The following is a 20613-nucleotide window of genomic DNA, read 5'->3' as shown; positions in this document are numbered from 1 at the left end:
CGGCATGAGTGGCATCGGCGGGGGGGGGGTCCTTTCAGGAGAGGGGGGTGCTTTTGGGGGGGTGCTTTTGGAGAGGGTGGGTCTGGCCCCCCACAAGGTCTGAGGGACAGTGGACCGGCCCCCTTCTGAAGAAGTTTGCTGACCCCTGGTATAGGCTCTTGACACTATGCTTTATCCTCATTGACCTCATATGCTAGATGTGCTTTTTTTTTTTTTTTCCCACCAAGGCATGGCTTTTAAAGACCACTTCGAAATTATTGTTAAAATTGGGAACTTTTATGTGAGTAGAATACCAATTCTACACTACAATATTCTTACATCATATGGCTTCCCCTGCCCCCTCCCAAAAGAAAAAGAATACAAAGAGCAAAACCCCTCAAACATGCAATAAAAGACTGGTTTTGACCTTTACAGCTTTTTCTCAACAGGCATTTTCTTTTCTGCAAAGCATGCAGATTCTCGTTTTTCCACAGACACAGAAATCTAACAGCAAAAGACTCTTTGGTGGAGGAAAGAAAGAAAGCAATTCTTCTTTCTGGGGGAAAGTTGCAAATGTTGGAAAATGTAATTTTGAATAGCTGAAAAACTCAACGCTCATTGGGTCATTTCTAGGAATAAAACCAATCTGGTACAGCTCCTTTTATTTTTGCTTTCATCATGCATTGGCGCAACGGAGTGCAATTTTATTTTATTTTTTTAATGACTTGAGTCTGTGAGATACTACCTGTTTTGAAGCCAAAAATGGAGCTATATGAAAAGCTCCTCCAAAATACCAGCCACATTTTTGCACGTATGTTGGCGCATTTCTTAAAACGTGCAGCCTATGAAATATCATCATATATTAAAACAGATCTGAAACATACCTTCAACATGTTGTGCGCATGTGGCATCACACACTCTGCATTCCACTTGTTCAATGCAGTCATGAAAAGGAGAGTAAAAGCACAAGTGGATGCTTCCAAACAAGAGATCTTTGTTACTTCCCAACTCGGAGAACTGTGATTAGACTTGTTATACAAATCCAGTTTCAATCTGTAATTTATGAGCCTGCCTTGTTTCCTCAAGTTCAGTCACCACAAGGAACATTACTTAGCTTAAAAATGGAAAGTGAAAACTTCTAAATCACAAAACTGTGGTCGTGTCAGAGGAGGATAGGGGATGGAAATGCACAGGCCTGCTGCTCACTGCAAAACCTTAGATTAAATGTTGTACCAGATAAGGGTGTTGATGAGCAAGTTGGTTTCTGCTCACAGACTGAGCAGACCTTCTTAATATTGGCTTCCCTATCCTATTACAACTTTTATTAAGCATTACATTTTTGAGGTGTTACACTAATATACAGCAATTAATGCTGACACTTGTTTCAGGCAAAAGAGAGCTGTCAAAAGTCATTAACTGAGTTGCCCCCCAGCCACACAGTCGCTTGTAGCAGAGCCAAATATTGGAGCTCAAGTTCACGGCAGCTTTCAAAGAGTTCCTATGCGCAGGCAAAAGTCACCTAGAATGCCTTTCCAAAGTTCTATTCTTGCCTTTCCAGAAACACAAGCTTTTAGAAAAGCAGCCAACTGGACACTTGACAGAATGAGGTCTTAATTAGGGCCATGAACAAACTATCATACCTTGCATTCACCGGTCACAGACAGTGAACTAGAAGCCACACAGAGAAAAAGACTAACCTAAAAAAAACTAACCTAACCTGAAAGAACGTCTCTGTTAAAAGAAATAAAAAGAAGAAAGTAAAACAAAGTTTCTACATACAAAGTAAAAATGGGCATGCTACTACTTGCCTCTCAATGATCTTAACAGTGTGGATTAAAGAAATACCTTAGTAAAGAGCAGCTCAAAACACCCAAATTCCTACTAAAACAAGAACTGTAGGGAACTGTCAAGGAGCAATTAGTTTTTGTTTTGATTCAGACCATTTGATCCCATCTAAAAGTATGCCGTGCCTACCTATCAAAATGGGCTGCAAGGTTAAACCGGCCCTTTGAAGTTAAAAAGGGCTTTGATATAGACAGCAATTGCAGATAGACATGAAAAACCAACATCAAGTAAGGTAAGACAACGCTGTTGAGCACATATTTTACATCTATGCTTTTCCTAGCATTTTACTGTTTACTGGCACAATGCATACAGACAAAAGCATAGACACCATGATGCAGTAGGGCCTAATGGATGCAGCAACCAGTGCCAGAAACTGAGATATAAAAGCTATTCGCTTAAACCTGGGTTACGGGTGCACTAAAGGAATGTTTGGGAACCCTTTTTGTGCAAGATTACAAAGCTGAAAAGGAAGTGTGCATATTGTTAGTGCCAGCTAAAATTTGACTCGCCCAATAGCACAGGGGGATCTTGGCACCCAGGTATCTTCACTTGGTCTCAAGTGGCCAATAAAGGTAAAGGGACCCCTGACCATTTGGTCCAGTCGTGACCGACTCTGGGGTTGCGGTGCTCATCTCGCTTTATTGGTTGAGGGAGCCGGCGTACAGCTTCGGGGTCATGTGGCCAGCATGACTAGGCCGCTTCTGGTGAACCAGAGCAGCGCACGGAAACGCCGTTTACCTTCCCACCGGAGCGGTACCTATTTATCTACTTGCACTTTGACATGCTTTTGAACTGCTAGGTGGGCAGGAGCAGGGACCGAACAACGGGAGCTCACCCCGTTGCGGGGATTCGAACCACCGACCTTCTGATCGGCAAGTCCTAGGCTCTGTGGTTTAACCCACAGAGCCAATAGCCAGGTGCAGAATGTGCCCAGCGCCTGGCTAATTTTGAACACTGCCTGTAATTTACCAATTTTTCTTCAAAATAATCAAGTAATAATCAAGTGGGAAAACTAAAAACAAACAAACACCTCTTCCAGTCCCCCTTTGGAAGTGTTAAAGAAGATAAGCAATAAATTAAACAATGTATAGCCCTCCATAACTGACATGGTATTCATATATACTGTAAATCAAGTCATAGTTTATCAGAAGTCATGACCTGAAGAACCTGTGTACTGACTGAACATATTTGTATCTGATATTGGAAACAGCTTTCAAATATATCATAAAAAGCTATGCACACTTACTAATACATTATCATCATCATCATTTCAACTAGAGAACAAAATGAATCTAGAAAGTGACGTTGCCTAAACTGGTTCACCTGAAATAGTAAGTTAAACTATGGCTGAGCAAGATTACACAAACAGTGCGTATTCTTGTTATGCCATACTTTGGCTTACAGTGTTGTTGAAAAGAGGCCTATTTTTAAAACGTTGCTAAGAATCATCTGCATAGTCTAGCACAAAAATGTGGCTGTTCCGTTGGCTTCACTAAAATGCTCCAATGCCCTTGAAACACAGTACTCTGTTGCACATGACGCAAGAGGGGGGGAAACAGCCCAAACACCGATGCATCAATTGTAACAAGCAAGTCTGACTCTTGCCATTCTGAAGCTTCCCCAGCCTAATCCAAAAATAAGCTCATCTCAGCACTCTGTAGTGATAAAGCAGTCTCAGGCTGCCAGATTATTAAATGGCAAGTCAATTAACAATCTTGCACGTAACCAATTAATAGTATAAGACGTTTGCTTCAAAGCATAAACCAATCCTAATAACATGACTCACATTGAAGAGTGCAGTATTTTTTTCGTCCTAAACCTTTTTAGAATGAGAAGTTTATTGAATGTAATGTTATTTTCTATTTCGTATTATTATACCAGTTCTTTTGTCCCTTTCTTCTCTGGTATACAATCCCTGGAGATTCACAGCGCAGCCACTGAACTCCAGTGACACACTTGCGGTAAACACAAAAGGCCAAGTCTTGTCGTTGAAAGATTTTTCCAAGCTAACACACCAACTTTCCAAAGAACAACCTCATCTGTTCCTTCAATGCATGCCTTCCCGCCAATGACTTCTAATCTCATTTTACAAGCAACGTTGTATGCTGTGAAGATGGTGAAAAGGAACATACGTTTCAGTGACTTTTCCCCGCCCTCCCTAAATGCATCTGATTTTGTAGCGGAGTCCGATTTATTTGACAGGAATAGTTTGTTGCTGTAATAAAAGCACGCAAGCAGTACAAGTATGACTCAGAGCTGATTTGCTCCCAGTCAAATCACTTGGCAGCCTGACAGGTGGAGTAACCAGCCTTACAGAAGCATCAGGAAAGGGATACAGTTGTTTCACCCTTTGAAGTTCTCGTTTGATGGATTCAAAACAAAGCACTGTACGACAGGATTGTAATACACACACAAAATAATAATCTGTGGTGCTTTTCTGCAATAGCCGGCTTAACCTGTCCACGTTCACCAGCAGATACAACTGTGCTTAGAAGATAAAACTTCTACCAAAACCTGACTGGGTGGTAATTCGATCCTCATCAAGCTTTCTTTTCTTTTTGATAGAGCAATGGAACCGCATAAGGGCTCTAAACTTTCTTTCCTCAGAAAAAACAACAACTCCTAATGCATCTCCTCAAACTGTTCATGAAACAGAGGGAGTGGGGACATTTCAAAAGCAGTTAGCCATATGGCACAGAAATGCACTGAAATGCAGTCAACCGTGTTCACCTAAGCAGCAATCCAAATTAAAATCTTTGCTAGGAAGTACAGTTCATCCTTAGCATACTGGACTGTATCATCATCATTTCTGCCCTTTCACAACTACAAAACCTGGAGGTTTTACTGTGATGCTTTATAGAGAGCTGCACGTTTTTAAGGGAATGTGGCTCTCCTCTTCAAATATGCAATAGCATCACATGGTTCCCCCCCCCCACACACATGGCAGGAACTGTTAACAAGAACACACCTAAACTAAGCAGGTTTCAGAGTTAAAGCCCAGATAGGTTCATCTGGTTGGCAGCTCCTTGACAAAGCAGGAGCTCAGATGTGCACAAAAAGCTCTCACGTGAGAAACGCTTTCCCACCAAAACCACCCATGAGCTGCCCCCCACTTAAGGAGTGATCAAGACTAATCTTCACTCTGAGATCTCCTGTGCTTACCACAGCTCTTGCAAAGTGCTCTCTCTCTCTCTCTACTGTGTTGCATGTAATTATGCATTTGTATCATAAATTTTGCTATTCCATATATGGATTGGTTTCACCACAGTGCATGGAGACAGGCAATGAGTGGCCGGAGGAGGAAAGCACAGAGAGGAGAAGAAAAGCCATGGTGCATCTGCAGCAGCACAACCGGATGGACGCCTTCATCTGCCACAGTTGTAACAAACCTTCTCTCCCCATCATCGGTCTCTACAGCCACAGCAGGTGCTGCAACCTTCCAACAGCTTGACCTCATCCCCAAAGGTGCACTCCTCCACTGTCTCCCAAAACAGATGGATGCCAACTCTGGAACTCTATGTCATCAGTTGAAGTGCCACCATTATTGCTCCCAACTTCAGAAGAAACTCACCCATAGTTCCCTTTGGTCTATCTAGATCAGCGGTTCTCAACCTGTGGGTCCCCAGATGTTGTTGGACTACAACTCCCATCATCCCTGAGCTCTGGCCTTGCTAGCTAGGGGTGATGGGAGTTGTAGTTCAACAAGATCTGCGGACCCACAGGTTGAGAAAGGCTGAACTAGATGCTCTCAGCAAACCCCTAGGACTAGCCTACCTTTCCAGAGGTAACAGAGAGTGCAGGGACCAACACCGGGGAGGACTGGTGCATAAGTGGGGTTGTTTTTTAAGCTGCAGTCAGTCCTTAAAAGGCAACCTGTACTCTAACGGAGCATCACTTCTAGTTCCAGAATCTAATTTTGTCTAATTTAATAACAATATAGGACATTTGCAGGAAAAATAATAATAAGTGGGCTGGGAAAGATTACACTCTTCCGTCCATTCGATTTCTTCACTGTGTATACCTTTCAGCCTCCAAATTAATGTTGAGAGAAATCCAGATTTGGACACTCCTAGGATTCCCTCTTTGCATACATTTGTATTCCCTCGTTAGCTGTATTTCTGGTTCTGACTCCACCTGGCTCTCCCTGCCCATACAGCATTTTTACATTCGTTTACTGCCACCAGAAACTCTATTTGCCGTCTAAGGACCGTTGTGTCACTCAACAGGTAACAGCTCTTTTTTAAAAGAAAGAAAGAAAAAGACAGAGAAAACACATGCACAGAAACTGAAGCTGTCATGTCATTCTTGCAAATGTCATTATTACTTAAAAAAAAGTAACTTCTGTCTTAGATTGATGTTTATCCTTAAATTAGACTGCTGCTGAGTGAAGGTCAGCAAGAACAATAGTTTAATATAGAGATTGAGAACCTGCTCAGCCTCGTCAAGTATTTTTTTAAATCTGCAGCCAGATTGACAAGACAGCTGAAGAGAAGGCAACTACAGGAAAAGAATGTGAGAGGGTAGGTTATAAATTACCAAGTCAAGGATGCTTAACAAAGGAATAGAAACAAAAATCTTGCAAACCAGACATTTCAAACAGTCTCCTCTAGCAAATTGTGTACGTTAGAAATATGAATTTTGCATTTCTAGGCTCAACGTCACATTTTCCACATAGTTCATATCTTCTGCATAACAAACAAGCATTAAAAAATTAGAAAAGTGACACACAAAAGATATTAACAGATAAAGCAGCAACGTATATTTATAATTAGTTCTTAAACAAATTGCCTATGTTTCTAAGACAAGTCTTTAGCAAAACTCTGTACAAAACAGAACCTGTCTTGGTCTCATGTAATAGAAGGCATTCCTCCTCAATGCTCTTTTGAGAAAACCACAGTAATTACCCATTAGTTCAAGCCTTCCCTCTCAGAAACAATTCCTTGTTATTGTTTATTTGTCTTCCCAGGAGGAAATAAGATCCGTCACAGTTGAATCTGTTCATTTTTCCCAACTGAGCTCTTGCTGAGCCAGGTAATACTTGTTAATTAACTGAATGTAAATAAAAGCCATTACACATGTTTATGGCACAATAAATACACAATTCTCACTCATTTATTACTGGGAATTCAAACATTTTACCAGCAAAACATTGCTTTTGTTGCATAGAATTATGCCCTGTAATCATTTCTCACCTAATCCAGTGCAATCAATTGTGATTCAAGTGTTACGTAAAACATGGCTACAGAAATGTGTCCTGGGCATTTATTAGATATTGCCTGCGAGATTATTAGCAATGCGACACAAACTTCCAGATGCTATTTTACAAACTTTTGAAATGATAAATTAGGTGAGAATGCATGTCCTTACTAATTATATAAAATTAATCTCCTGCATATTAAGGTTGTTGTTTTTTATTACCAAATGCACTTATTCTAAGAAATATTTGTGAACTACATGTAGAAAAGGGACGCGGATGGCGCTGTGGGTTAAACCACAGAGCCTAGGACTTGGCAATCAGAAGGTCGGCGGTTTGAATCCCCGCGACGGGGTGAGCTCCCGTTCCTCAGTCCCTGCTCCTGCCAACCTAGCAGTTCGAAAGCACGTCAAAGTGCAAGTAGATAAATAGGTACCGCTCTGGCGGCAAGGTAAACGGCGTTTCTGTGCGTTGCTCTGGCTTGCCAGAAGCGGCTTAGTCATGCTAGCCACGTAACCCAGAAGCTGTACGCCGGCTCCCTCGGCCAATAAAACGAGATGAGCGCCGCAACCCCAGAGTCGGTCACGACTGGACCTGATGGTCAGGGGTCCCTTTACCTTTACCTTACATGTAGAAATGTCTGTAACTTAATTCGTGATTCTTAGAAGTGGACACAAGCAACATGCTCCCATCCTTTTGTCAGATTTTCTTGCTTTCAAAATTCTTCAAAGATACACACTTCTCCTTTCCAGTGCTAAAACATAAATCTCCCATTCCAAAAGAACTCCACTGCCAACCACAAGCATCTATGAACTCCTTCAGTGACACTGTCTCTTCATGGATAGGGGTGGGCATTATTGCACCTTATTTTTTAGTTTCTTCAGTTATTACTGGTTCTGGGTTTTTTGTTTTCTAAACATATTGCAGGGAGAGGGCCCAGAAGTACTGTCAGCTTTGCTTGGAGGCACAGAAAATTCACATTCTGCTTTGAGCTTTTTGAAACAATACAATAATGAGCTTTTTAAGGGCTGTTACTTCAAGGTCATCTCTTGGCATATGCGCTACAGAAGGCTTGGCCAAGCCTAATCCAACCCCAACATATTTACTTTTGCAACCAAATGCTATTTTTCCCTCGAGCGCTCAAAATATGTAAAATTGTCAGAAAACAGACAAAGGCAAGTATCTTTTACAAAAGAAGAAGAAGAATACACTGTTCTAAATATCAAATCTGGGGCTTATAAATCAGCTTCCGAGTAACCATTATCAAATCTAAAATACTGTTGTCTGCAGAATGGAAGACTTCCACCTAAGACACAACCATTTTGCATTCAGTAGCCGATATACAACGAAAAATATTCTCCATTCATGCAAGTGATATTCAGCGCAATCCCAGACATGCCCATTCAGAAGAAAACACTGTTACTATCAATGGGGCTTACACTTACACAAGTTCCATAATGGTTTCTTATATGAGGCAACTTTCTGTGGAAAAAGGAATATGCTGTTTGTCTATCTTAGCAGTTCTAGAAAGACTACCCGTATCCTAAACCATCTTGCAGGTCCAAATTGGAAAGTGCAAATATCCTGCTCAGCATGAAACACACATTTCATATATCATTACTTCTGAAATGCAACGCAAATTTCTTTCTGCAAGTAAACCAGCAACAACCATGCAAATGGGACTTACATACAGGAGGGTAGTTTCACACCTCAAAATCTCCAGCAGATTTGCCATGGATATGCCAATTTTACACTCTGAGGTCCACGGCATATGTATGTGGCTATTTTAAGTGCACCTGTTGCCTATTTACACTTTGCGTGTTTGTTTGCTGTTCGGCAAACAAAACTGCAACAAAGCATAGTCACTGTCTGAAGACGTCTAGAAAAGTGGTCTTGAATCTGATAGGGACCCCAAACCTTCTAAATTTAATTCTTGGGTAATTTAAAAAATGAGCAGGTGTCTACTGATTATGGTGAAAATGAAAAGCCTGAAAGCATGGCAAATGCAGGCAGCTGCTATAAATTACTATAAACATCCTGTTAGACTTCCTGTAATCAGCAAATGAATGGTACTTCACTCAATGCCGAGTCCAATTCCTCTCCAGCCTGTACCCAAGAATATGGGAGGAGTAAACAAATTACACACAAATTACACACAAATGTACAGTGTAGTGAAACCAAGAGGTTGGTTTTTCTTAACCAAGTTAAAAGCAGCCTATGAAGGCTGCAGTTTTGAGACAGTAATTGTAAACACCTATCTGAAGTTCTCCACAAAGAAGGGCAGGGGAGGGGAGTCAGCAGGAAAACTGCCGGCAGGTCAAGGGCTGAGCCCTCGGGCAAACATACTGCTCCATCACTCAGTCACAGCATCCCATTAAAACATTACTTGGAGTCTCAGTTTATGCAAATCTTCTCCCCCAGGTTTTCAGCAAGTTTATTTAAGGTACCCCTGCCCGTACGGGCCAGTCTTGACAGACTCTAGGGTTGTGCGCTCATCTCACTCTATAGGCCGGGAGCCAGCGCTGTCCGGAGACACTTCCGGGTCACGTGGCCAGCATGACAAGCTGCATCTGGCAAGCCAGCGCAGCACACGGAACGCCGTTTACCTTCCTGCTGGTAAGCGGTCCCTATTTATCTACTTGCACCCGGGGGTGCTTTCGAACTGCTAGGTTGGCAGGCGCTGGGACAGAACGACGGGAGCGCACCCCGCCGCGGGGATTCGAACCGCCGACCATGCGATCGGCAAGTGGTGGCCAAACTCAGCGCCACCCGCGTCAGCAAGTTTACATGATATTAAATGTTTTAACTGCATCTGAATTAACATCAGTCCGAATCTAGTTAACTACACCTGTGCTATAAAACAGCTTTCAAAGTTCTTGGTGCATTAAAATGGAAAAGGTTCAATTTTGTTTGCACTCATCCATAAGTATGTTGGGAGGCTACTATGTACACCAGCTTGCATCCCCTGTTCTATACTATCATTTCAAAAACTTTTAAGTAGACTTTCGTAGCCATCCAAATTACACTTTGCCATACTGATGACTTGAACTATTGAACTCATAGTGTAATTTGCCAGTCAAATGTTCAAAGCACTTAAATTGTATTATCTATATGATAACTTTCCATGTATCTATCTACCTACCAACCAACCTATCTATCTGTTGTAACTCTGCTTCCTGAAATGGATGAATAAGGCATTTATTTGTTCCGAATGTGGATTCCTGGCCATAATATACAACAAGGACATTTCAGTATAGGCTATATATTTCAGTATATAACTCACTTTGGGAGCTTGCAAAGTATACTTCGGCTCATTTTAACACAAGCTGTCAAAATTCACATTAATGCCAAACCAGGTAGAAGCAAATCTGCACAGAAGGGAGGGTGCCCACAATTCCACAGCCCATTTCCAATTTGAAAGCCACAGTTAAATCTTATATACCTAAAAAAAGTATGAAGCAACCGTACCAAATTCCTTGCCATAGCAGGAGTGAGCCTTTGGACCCACACTGCTACAGTTAAGTAAGAGCATCCTCTTGCACTGAGTAAACACAACCCTCCATATGAAACAGTTCTATCACATCAGGCCCGTAAGCATTTGCTGTCTATGGCAATTCGTATTACAGTATGACAGAATAAGAGAGAAACCAGCACACAGCATACATTTCCTAGATGACAGCAAAGATACTGAATAAAATGAACCCAGCTCAATAATATATATATATATATATATATTTGCTTTCGTAGATTTTCACGGGTACAGGAATGCAGGTTTTGGTGTCCTCGGGTGTCTTCCCGTGTAAAAGTTGGGGTGTCTGGGCGACGTTTCGACGAGGTCTCACTCGTCATCTTCAGGCTGGTGCTTTCGGCTTCTTGTTCCAGTAACAAGAAGCCGAAAGCACCAGCCTGAAGATGACGAGTGAGACCTCGTCGAAACGTCGCCTAGACACCCCAACTTTTACACGGGAAGACACCCGAGGACACCAAAACCTGCATATATATATATATATATATATAAAAAATACCAAGCTACGCTTACCCAAGGATAAAAATGTGCCATGTATTTTTTATTCCTCAGAAACGAAGCAGGAAAATTGAATGCTATTGAGTGGGGGTTTTTTACATGCTCACCTGGCAGGGGAATTTGCACTCAGATGTATTACAAGTGTGCAAGTCAGATAATTTATGAAGCAGCAATGAAAACATGTTAACTGCTATATACTTAAAATTACAGCAACCCCACCCCCCAGGGCTTGATTCCGTAAACAGTAGGTATGACAAACCTTTTGGCACTTTGAAACAAGAAGAGCAACACATTGCTACACAAGGTCTCTCCAGGGAAATATACATTGGAAACGGTAGTGTTTCAGGGTAGGAGTGCTTGCACTGATATCACGGACAATTTGTTCCTTTGAAGCAGGAGTGGCTAACCTTTGTCGGCTGAAGGGCCACTCTAATGTTCACTAACCCCTCCAAAGGCCTCGTGCCAGCAGTGCTTGTGGCCACCCCACACTCTTGGCATGTATGTACACACAAAAACAAAACAACTCAAGCTGAGAGGTTATCACAGAATCAAAGAATTGGAAAGGACCACAACGGTCATCTTTTTGCCCAATGTGGCAGTAGCAGTGGTATAGCAGCACAGCAACAGTTGCCTCATGCGCAAAATAGTTAGGAGCGCAAAATTTCAACACCCATTGCTGCCTCGATATGGCTGCATGCTCCTGTCGCCAGGCTCCATTGAAAAAGGCTTCTCCAGGTGAACCAAGAAGTGGCCTCTCCAGACAACTGAATGACTCTTCTTTTCTGATCTCTGCGGCTGTGATCTCCTGGGTGACTTGCATGCCTTAGGCCAGTGGTGGCCAAACTTGGCCCTCCAGCTGTTTTGGGACTACAGTTCCCATCATCCCTGACCACTGGTCCTGTTAGCTAGGGATCATGGGAGTCGTAGTCCCAAAACAGCTGGAGGGCCAAGTTTGGCCACCACTGCCTTAGGCAGCTGAATGCACACTCACCCACCCACTCTGCATAGCCCTGGGTGCTTGCAAACCATGCTATGAAAGGTGGGCCTCAAACCCCCAACCCATTGATTAACAGTCTCAAGCTCTACTAACTGAGCTATCGCAGACATCCTCTCTGCTCAATAAATCATCAATCTGATTAGTGGAGAGGGAGTAATCAGCATTTTCCATCAACATGTTGGGCCAGGTCCCCCAAGTCTGTGTCTTCTTTTGAAAATAATAAAAAAAGAAAGCTTACACTTTGACAGCAAAATTCAGTGTAGTACTGAATGGAGCCCCAGGAAAATCAGCTTGGAGGGCTATGTCAGAGCTCAGGGAGGGTGGGGTAGCCATCCCTGCTTTAAAGCTCCACCCACCTGCAAATTATGTTCTTTCACTTTGAAAACATAAAAGTGTGTCAATACTCACTTGTGCATATTTTCCACTCCTATAATGATCATGATATAGTAGGAAATTCCACTTTGTATAACAAAATGTAAGGCATACCTAAGAATGGGGAAATGGTTACAAAGTTTGGTTAGCCGAAGTAGTTTGCGTATTTTGTCAATGTTAATTTCAATTCTAAGCAGCAGCAGAAGAGAAAATATGTTTTGCCCAGATTAACTCATCCAAAATGGTTATATTTACCTGTTAATTTTGACAAAGGCTGTGTACAGGCAATAAATTTTAAAAGATGAGAACACCCTCCCGTCAGATGTCAAGGAGATAAATATACAACTATTTAGAAGACATTTGAAGGCAGCTCTGTATATTAATGTTTGATTATTTATATTTGTTGGAAGCTGCCCAGGATGGCTGGGGCAACCCCGCCAGATGGGCAGGGTACAAATAATAAAATTATTATTGCTGTGAAACTATCACTGCCCATAGTAGCTATGTTCACTGTGCATGTTCCAACTTGGTCCAAGGTCATATTTGTTTTGTAAGGCTTGAAGTACTTCAAACAGAAAAGCAGACAAGCCTTGAAATCAAGCAGCACTGATACAACAGCTAGCAGGACCAGTGGTCAGGGATGATAGGAACTGGAGAACCAAATTTGGGAAACTTTGGGCTAGAGAAACCAGAGCCTGGATACAGCGAAAGAGAAAAATCAAGTTACTTACCATCCAAAACAAAAAAGTGCAAGATAAAGGCCCAAAAGGGTGGCAACAACATGCCTTATAAATGGACTAGTTTTGCTTGAATGAAGGTAAGTTCGAAACCAGATAGCAGCAAGCAAAGCAAAGAGCTGGCACACTACAAAGTTGACCTGCGGAGAAAAGAAAACTCTCATCATTTTTTTGCGGTTAAGTGCTTATAATCACTGTTGCAAAGCAATAAGGAGGCCAAGTCTTTCGCCTTTTAAAAGCCAATCTTCTTGAGAATCATATGAATCGTTTGTGAAGCTGGTACAAATCTCTAAACATCACGTCTATCATAAACCCTTTGATGCTCCAGAAACATTTCCCACAGCTGTTACCAGATGTGGATCCAACATGTCAAATTAAATCAGTTTCAAAGACACTAACAATTGGTCCAAATCATATGCCGGAAACACAGGAAGATTGTTTTAATGTAATTCAATCCAATAAGAAAGTTGCATTCTCCATATGCAGGATTAGTAAGTAAAAACACATATCTGTAGGAACAGAAATAGTTATTGCCCTAAAAAAAAAAAAAAATGTTATAAAGGCAACACATGACAGAATGTTAACCAAAGTTCTTACCATATGAAAAAATGAAAGCTATTTATAAACTGAGATAAAAATGGATGACTGTAAGACATTGGATACCCTTAAAACTCAAAGTACATGTATTATTTTCATAACCAGATAATGTGTAAGATGCACTGTCTAGGTCACAGGTATACAGAACCACAGGTATACTCCAATAAGACCTTTTAAGTGTTGCCATTGAATATGCAATGCCAGTTTCTTTAAGCTATTTCCGCCACAAAAACATGCATCTACAGTGGTGCCTCGCAAGACGAAATTAATTCGTTCTGCGAGTTTTTTCGTCTTGTGAATTTTTCGTCTTGCGAAGCACGGTTTCCCATAGGAAATGCATTGACGGTTTCCCATAGGAATGCATTGACGGTTTTAAGAAAAAGGCGCAAGACATTTTCGTCTTGCGAAGCAAGCCCATAGGGAAATTCGTCTTGCGAAGCAACTCAAAAAACAAAAAACTCTTTCGTCTTGCGAGTTTTTCGTCTTGCATGGCATTCGTCTTGCGAGGTACCACTGTATATACATACAAAAATACTGCAGCTGTTTTACCAAATGTAAAGCATATACAAATCAGACAAACGTACTCCCTGTTATTAGACCTCATGAGAAAACTGAACAAAGACTCTCTGCAGGCCACTTCTGACAGGTGAACAGGGCCACAAACATGTTATCACATGCCATCAGGTGATTCAACTGACAAGTGTACTCTAAATGCGCTCCAGTTTATTCTTTTACAGCCCTGGCTTGAAGTTAAGCCACAGCTGCAAAGATTCCTGCTAAATGCAGGGCTTGCGTTCAGCACCAAATGCAAGCCCTGCTTTTGGCAAGGATCAGCTTCTAGTGGTCCCTGCAGGGCTTGTATTTCATGCCCAATTTAAAATGCATCAAGTCAACCCCTGCATGCATAGAACTTTAAAAACTTGAGGGGGCAGATAGTTTCTAACAATGACCTTCATTATCCTGAGTAAGATATAAGTACTGTCCACTGCAAACTCTAAAACAGACAATTTAGAGCTCTGGAAATGTCCTTTTGCAGATTTGAGATACCTCACCATTCTGTAGAATGTTATTTTGGAATTCAGAGGAGGCAGCCATATGCCACATAATTAATTTAACACCATTTAATATTGTGGTTTTTTTAAAAAATGATTTTGTGTCCGCATAACGATTTGTCAAACCTCTTTGAGACTTATTTTTTATTCAAGGAAGGCTTTTTAAGCAAAGACAAGTGTTCATGTTTGACCTACAGCTTTCATGAGTCCCAATGGTTCACAGAAGAACTGAAGTCTAAATGTTATCAAACATACAAATTGTGTTTGACAGCATGGAGATGCAGCAAGAATGTGCTGAGACAGGCCACCACAGGTATGAGACTGAGGAGCTCCATATTCAGAAACCAGCAAACTGGTGCATTAAGTTATGTTTCAGGGCAGAAACTATATGTTCCCAAATTTATCTTCACCTCAGACTGCTAGGGCGGGCATAGGGAAAGGGTATTCACTGGGCACGAAGGGAGTACTTAATCAGCTCCTTGTTCAACGATTTCTCCCACAAAGTTTCTCTCTGGCAGGCTCGAAAACTAGAAGTCTGGCCAAGAATAAAAGCAGCCTGAGGGAAAAGACAACCCAAGAAGAAATTGGCATGCAAGTGGTGGGACTAACTTCTCTGCTACCAACAACCTTACCGCACACATGAATTAACAGAGAAGTTATACACTGTGCAAATTTGTATGCATCCAACTTCAGTTCCAAATACTAGAGGAAAGGAAGAGGAAAAACCAATCCATCAGGAGTACAGAAAGAGGGAAGCAAGGAAGGAGCTAATACACGCTGAAGTGAAAGCATTCCACCGTGGATGTCAAAGCATTTCAACAATTGCCATTAACACATATAATGGTCAAAGGGAGAGGGAGAGAAAAGAAGAACCCCCTAGTATGAATAGGCCAAGACTGGTACCATTCAAACCTACACAGGGTGGCATTAATGCCATGCTTTGATGGACGGGCCAGTCAAAAGCCCATCCCTTAAGAGTATACAAAGTTAGCTGGAGTTTCCTCCTCCTTCTAGCTACTTGGTTAAAGTGTAAGTGGACCAATCCAGGCTGGAATTCTCAGGAGAGTCAAGGTTGACTGCAAGGTTCTACTTTGGCATAATGATGTGGTAGCTGGATTTGCTAAGCCCTCTCCAGGTGCAATAGCTTACCAATCAAACAATATTTCTGGATTCTGCTACTCCAAACTGCTTAAAAGCAGGAACAATTGTGCCTATTCCCTATTCCCCAGAGTTATCAGAGGCAGAGTGTCAAATTCCTGATTTTTCAAGCCCAGGAAGCCATATTAAAAGGCTAAAAAGCTGTTTGATGCTGGCACTGTTTCAGCCCAAGTAACCTCCTATTCAACAAGCCTAGCAAATCCTTAAAGTAAACACCATTATTAAAATGAACAATCCAAAAGCCTATGTTGCGAAATTCATTAATCTTTGGGTGGTGTACTGGACTACATTGCAATTAGCAATACAACCGCACCTATCATTTCACTGAGAAAATTTCTAAAGGAATGTGAAGAACTACTATTCATAAAAAAACTGTATTAAACTTGCATTCACAGTTTAAAATTTAAACAATGGCTGCTTTTAAGTATTATTGCAGTGCCAGACAAAAGGAATTATTCGTTCTCAACACATTACTATAAAGAAAGGGACCAATTGTCCTCAGGCTCTGAAGTTCATCTGCAAGTGCCCTATAACTATGAATCTCTTTTACAACTATGGGTCTCCTGCTCCCACCCCTGAGATTCTATAGAGCCTAGACATTTCCAGAAAACAGTGGGGCGGGAAAAGATTTTCTTAATTCGTATCACCAATGAAGAATTAATATTAAACAAACAGAGGAAGAAGGGAAAAAAGAAATTGGGGGGAGCTGCAAAAATGCACAACTGCATTAAAAACGTGATATATTGCAGCTGGAAGCAACATGGTTTATATTTTCCCCATTTCTCTTACTGAACTCTCAATGCCTCTCTCTCACCAGCTCTGTAAGTTACATATGCCACAAGAGTCAGCAATACCCGTCCCCCCTCAGGCCCACTGTGGCATACATTTCCCTATCAAAGAATATTTGGATCATGGATGGGTTAGTCATAACATGATGGTCCCACCTACACAGTGGGTGCATTCACACATCACAGTAAACCATGGATAATGACTCACTCTATACGCAAAGGTCTCGCTTTACTCCTTCCTGCTAGGAAACAGGACAGCAAACCATGATCTGTAGCTTAGCATTACATCCTCCCTAGAGACTGTGGTTCATTTCAATCCAGACCAGTGCTTTTTTCCCAGGGGGTACTCAAGGTTACACAGTACCGACACCTCTCTTTTGTGGTTAAAAAGTCTGGCACTTACTGCAACAACTTCATTATGAGTAAAAGGTAAAGATAAAGGGACCCCTGACAGTTAAGTCCAGTCGCGAACGACTCTGGGGTTGCGGCACTCATCTTGCTTCACAGGCTGAGGGAGCCGGCGTTTCTCCGCTTCTGCAGACACTTTTCCCAGGTCATGTGGCCAGCATGACTAAGCCGCAGCATGACTAAGCATGGCAAAGCCAGAGCAGTGCACGGAAACGCCGTTTACCTTCCCGCCGGAGCGGTACCTATTTATCTGCTTGCACTGTGTGCTTTCGAACTGCTAGGTTGGCAGGAACTGGGACCGAACAATGGGAGCTCACCCAGGATTCGAACTGCTGACCTTTCGATCAGCAAGCCCAAGCGGCACAGTGGTTTAAACCACAGTGCCACCCGCGTTCATTATGAGTACCAGCACCTATTTTTCTCGGGGGGGGGGGGGAGTACTGCTCCAGACTATGATCTGAAGACATAATTCATTCTTGGTTTATCAATTATCATTTAATTGAGTAAAACTATTCCCAGTTTGGATGTGATGCTAAGCCAAGGATCATGGTTTGTTGCTCTGACTCACTAGTAGGGAGGAGCAAAGCAGGAACAATCTTATCATCCAAGGGAAGCCGGTAACCATGTGTGAAAGTTGCTAGTGAGCTATTAATGATATGGTCTGGGTGAAAGACGCTTTTAGAGGATGCCATATTCTCAACAACTACACCACCTTAAAAAAAACAACCTCAAAAAGAAAAACTGGTTATCACAAATCCAGTATCTCTGTTTCTTCTTGCCACATTATTCAGCCAAGACTCAGAGTACCTTTAAACAATGTGAAACCAGAGTTAATACTAAAGTCTAACAAAAATATTAAAGGCTGCATGCATCAAAATAATATCACAGTAAGAACTAGGTCTGGGCACGAAGAAGGCTTCCCTGGGAACAGCATTCAATAACTGGGCACCAGACATGGAAAATACCGTAATCGAGTGCTCGAGAGAGGGGAATATAATGTGAAAAAGTAGAGTGTTTATATATATATATATATATATATATATGCAGGTTTTGGTGTCCTCGGGTGTCTTCCCGTGTAAAAGTTGGGGTGTCTAGGCGACGTTTCGACGAGGTCTCACTCGTCATCTTCAGGCTGGTGCTTTCGGCTTCTTGTTACTGGAACAGAGCAGGATCTCAGTGTTTGAGTTCCTATAAATACTGTTGAGGAGGTGTGGTGTATAGCCTCCAATGTTCTGGGCAGAGAGGAGGTTCCCAGGCTAGTGTGCCTTTTCTTCTTTTGTTCCTTAATTACTTGAGGGATATCTTGGGTGATTTCTTGAGTGATTTCCTGAATCCCACTTAGGTGGGTCATTAGGTGTGGATTAGTTGCTAAAGCCTTCGTGTCTTGAACTCTTGAACTTTGTGAAGAGTTTTTCTGAGAAGATGGCTGTACTGCACTTGGTTGTGCTCTGGCTTGGCTTCGTGTATAGGGGCGAGCTGTGGTTTTGTGGCCTGTGCCAGCCAGATCTGTGTAGGGATTGCAGGGGGGTGCAGCATCCGGAGGTGCCACCCTGGTTTGGCTACTGGATGGTGTCTGTAATTTATCTGTGGAGAGGGTCTGGGTTTGGGTCTGGTGTGGTTGATTGGTGATGGCGTTCTGTGTGCCTCTGGATCTGGTGTCAGATTTTGTGGGGAGGGCTAATTTCCAGATGTCTGGCAAGCGGGATGTGTCGTCACGCTTGTTCATGTTGTGAGGGTGTTTCTCTATCTCGATGGCTTCCATGATTATTCTCTTGTGGTGATGTTCCATGTTAAAGAGCAATTTGGAATCTGCAAAATTAATTTCGTGTCCTGTTTCTTTCATGTGTTGGAAAAGGGAGGAAGTTTTTTCTTCTTTTTTGACGGCATTCTTGTGTTCTGCGATCCGTGCATTTATTCGTCTGTTTGTTTGTCCAATGTACGTGGCTGGGCAGACTTTGCAGGGTATTTCATAGACCCCTTGGTTTTCCAACTGAATTTTATCCTTGGGGTTTCTGAGGATATTGGCTATTTTTTGGTTGGTGCAAAAGGCTGTTTTGATATTGTGTTTATGGAGGATTTTGCTAATTTTATCTGTAGTGCCCTTGATATAAGGAAGGAGGGCTATGCCATTGTTTTCTTCTGTGTCTTGGTTTTTGGGGGGTGTTTCTTTTTGAAACCAAGGGGTCTATGAAATACCCTGCAAAGTCTGCCCAGCCACGTACATTGGACAAACAAACAGACGAATAAATGCACGGATCGCAGAACACAAGAATGCCGTCAAAAAAGAAGAAAAAACTTCCTCCCTTTTCCAACACATGAAAGAAACAGGACACGAAATTAATTTTGCAGATTCCAAATTGCTCTTTAACATGGAACATCACCACAAGAGAATAATCATGGAAGCCATCGAGATAGAGAAACACCCTCACAACATGAACAAGCGTGACGACACATCCCGCTTGCCAGACATCTGGAAATTAGCCCTCCCCACAAAATCTGACACCAGATCCAGAGGCACACAGAACGCCATCACCAATCAACCACACCAGACCCAAACCCAGACCCTCTCCACAGATAAATTACAGACACCATCCAGTAGCCAAACCAGGGTGGCACCTCCGGATGCTGCACCCCCCTGCAATCCCTACACAGATCTGGCTGGCACAGGCCACAAAACCACAGCTCGCCCCTATACACGAAGCCAAGCCAGAGCACAACCAAGTGCAGTACAGCCATCTTCTCAGAAAAACTCTTCACAAAGTTCAAGAGTTCAAGACACGAAGGCTTTAGCAACTAATCCACACCTAATGACCCACCTAAGTGGGATTCAGGAAATCACTCAAGAAATCACCCAAGATATCCCTCAAGTAATTAAGGAACAAAAGAAGAAAAGGCACACTAGCCTGGGAACCTCCTCTCTGCCCAGAACATTGGAGGCTATACACCACACCTCCTCAACAGTATTTATAGGAACTCAAACACTGAGATCCTGCTCTGTTCCAGTAACAAGAAGCCGAAAGCACCAGCCTGAAGATGACGAGTGAGACCTCGTCGAAACGTCGCCTAGACACCCCAACTTTTACACGGGAAGACACCCGAGGACACCAAAACCTGCATTCCTGTACCCGTGAAAATCTACGAAAGCATATATATATATATATATATATATATATGCCATCAGATGCCTCACCTTTTACAGCAGAGAGGCCTGAAAAAGGGTGTCACAGGGAACAGGTTCATCACGAGATGTGACAACCATTCAGGTACCCAAGTCTCAAAACTGTTTACACTACACACCCAACAGATGCAATCCAGGCAAAAGGTAAGTACTGGTTTCAGCAGAGCAAAGTTAACTGCATTCCCTCGTTGAAATCAACAGGACATAAAGATAATTGGACAGAGGTAACCATTTGTAGTTGGATTTATTCCTAGAGACTTTCAGTTTCTGTGGAGTTTCGCTTC

General features: G+C 42.3%; 1 protein-coding gene across 2 annotated transcripts in view; it reads right to left on the bottom strand.

The window, feature by feature from the left end:
• The window catches only part of MBOAT2 (membrane bound glycerophospholipid O-acyltransferase 2), a 71282-nt gene that overhangs the window by 35008 nt on the left and 15661 nt on the right, over positions 1-20613 (bottom strand). For both annotated transcript variants that reach the window (XM_083432364.1, XM_083432365.1), the window contains exons 2-3: positions 13143-13288; positions 12448-12525 (exon numbers count right to left, since the gene is read on the bottom strand). In XM_083432364.1, the coding sequence (XP_083288490.1) occupies positions 12448-12525; positions 13143-13288 (224 nt within the window). The remainder of the gene's footprint in view (positions 1-12447; positions 12526-13142; positions 13289-20613) is intronic.

The sequence above is a fragment of the Podarcis tiliguerta genome, assembly GCF_965153285.1.
Source record: "Podarcis tiliguerta genome assembly, chromosome: 3".
Classification (NCBI taxonomy): domain Eukaryota; kingdom Metazoa; phylum Chordata; class Lepidosauria; order Squamata; family Lacertidae; genus Podarcis; species Podarcis tiliguerta.
Note: the sequence above shows the minus strand (reverse complement) of the source record. Positions and strands in the feature narration are given on the sequence as shown.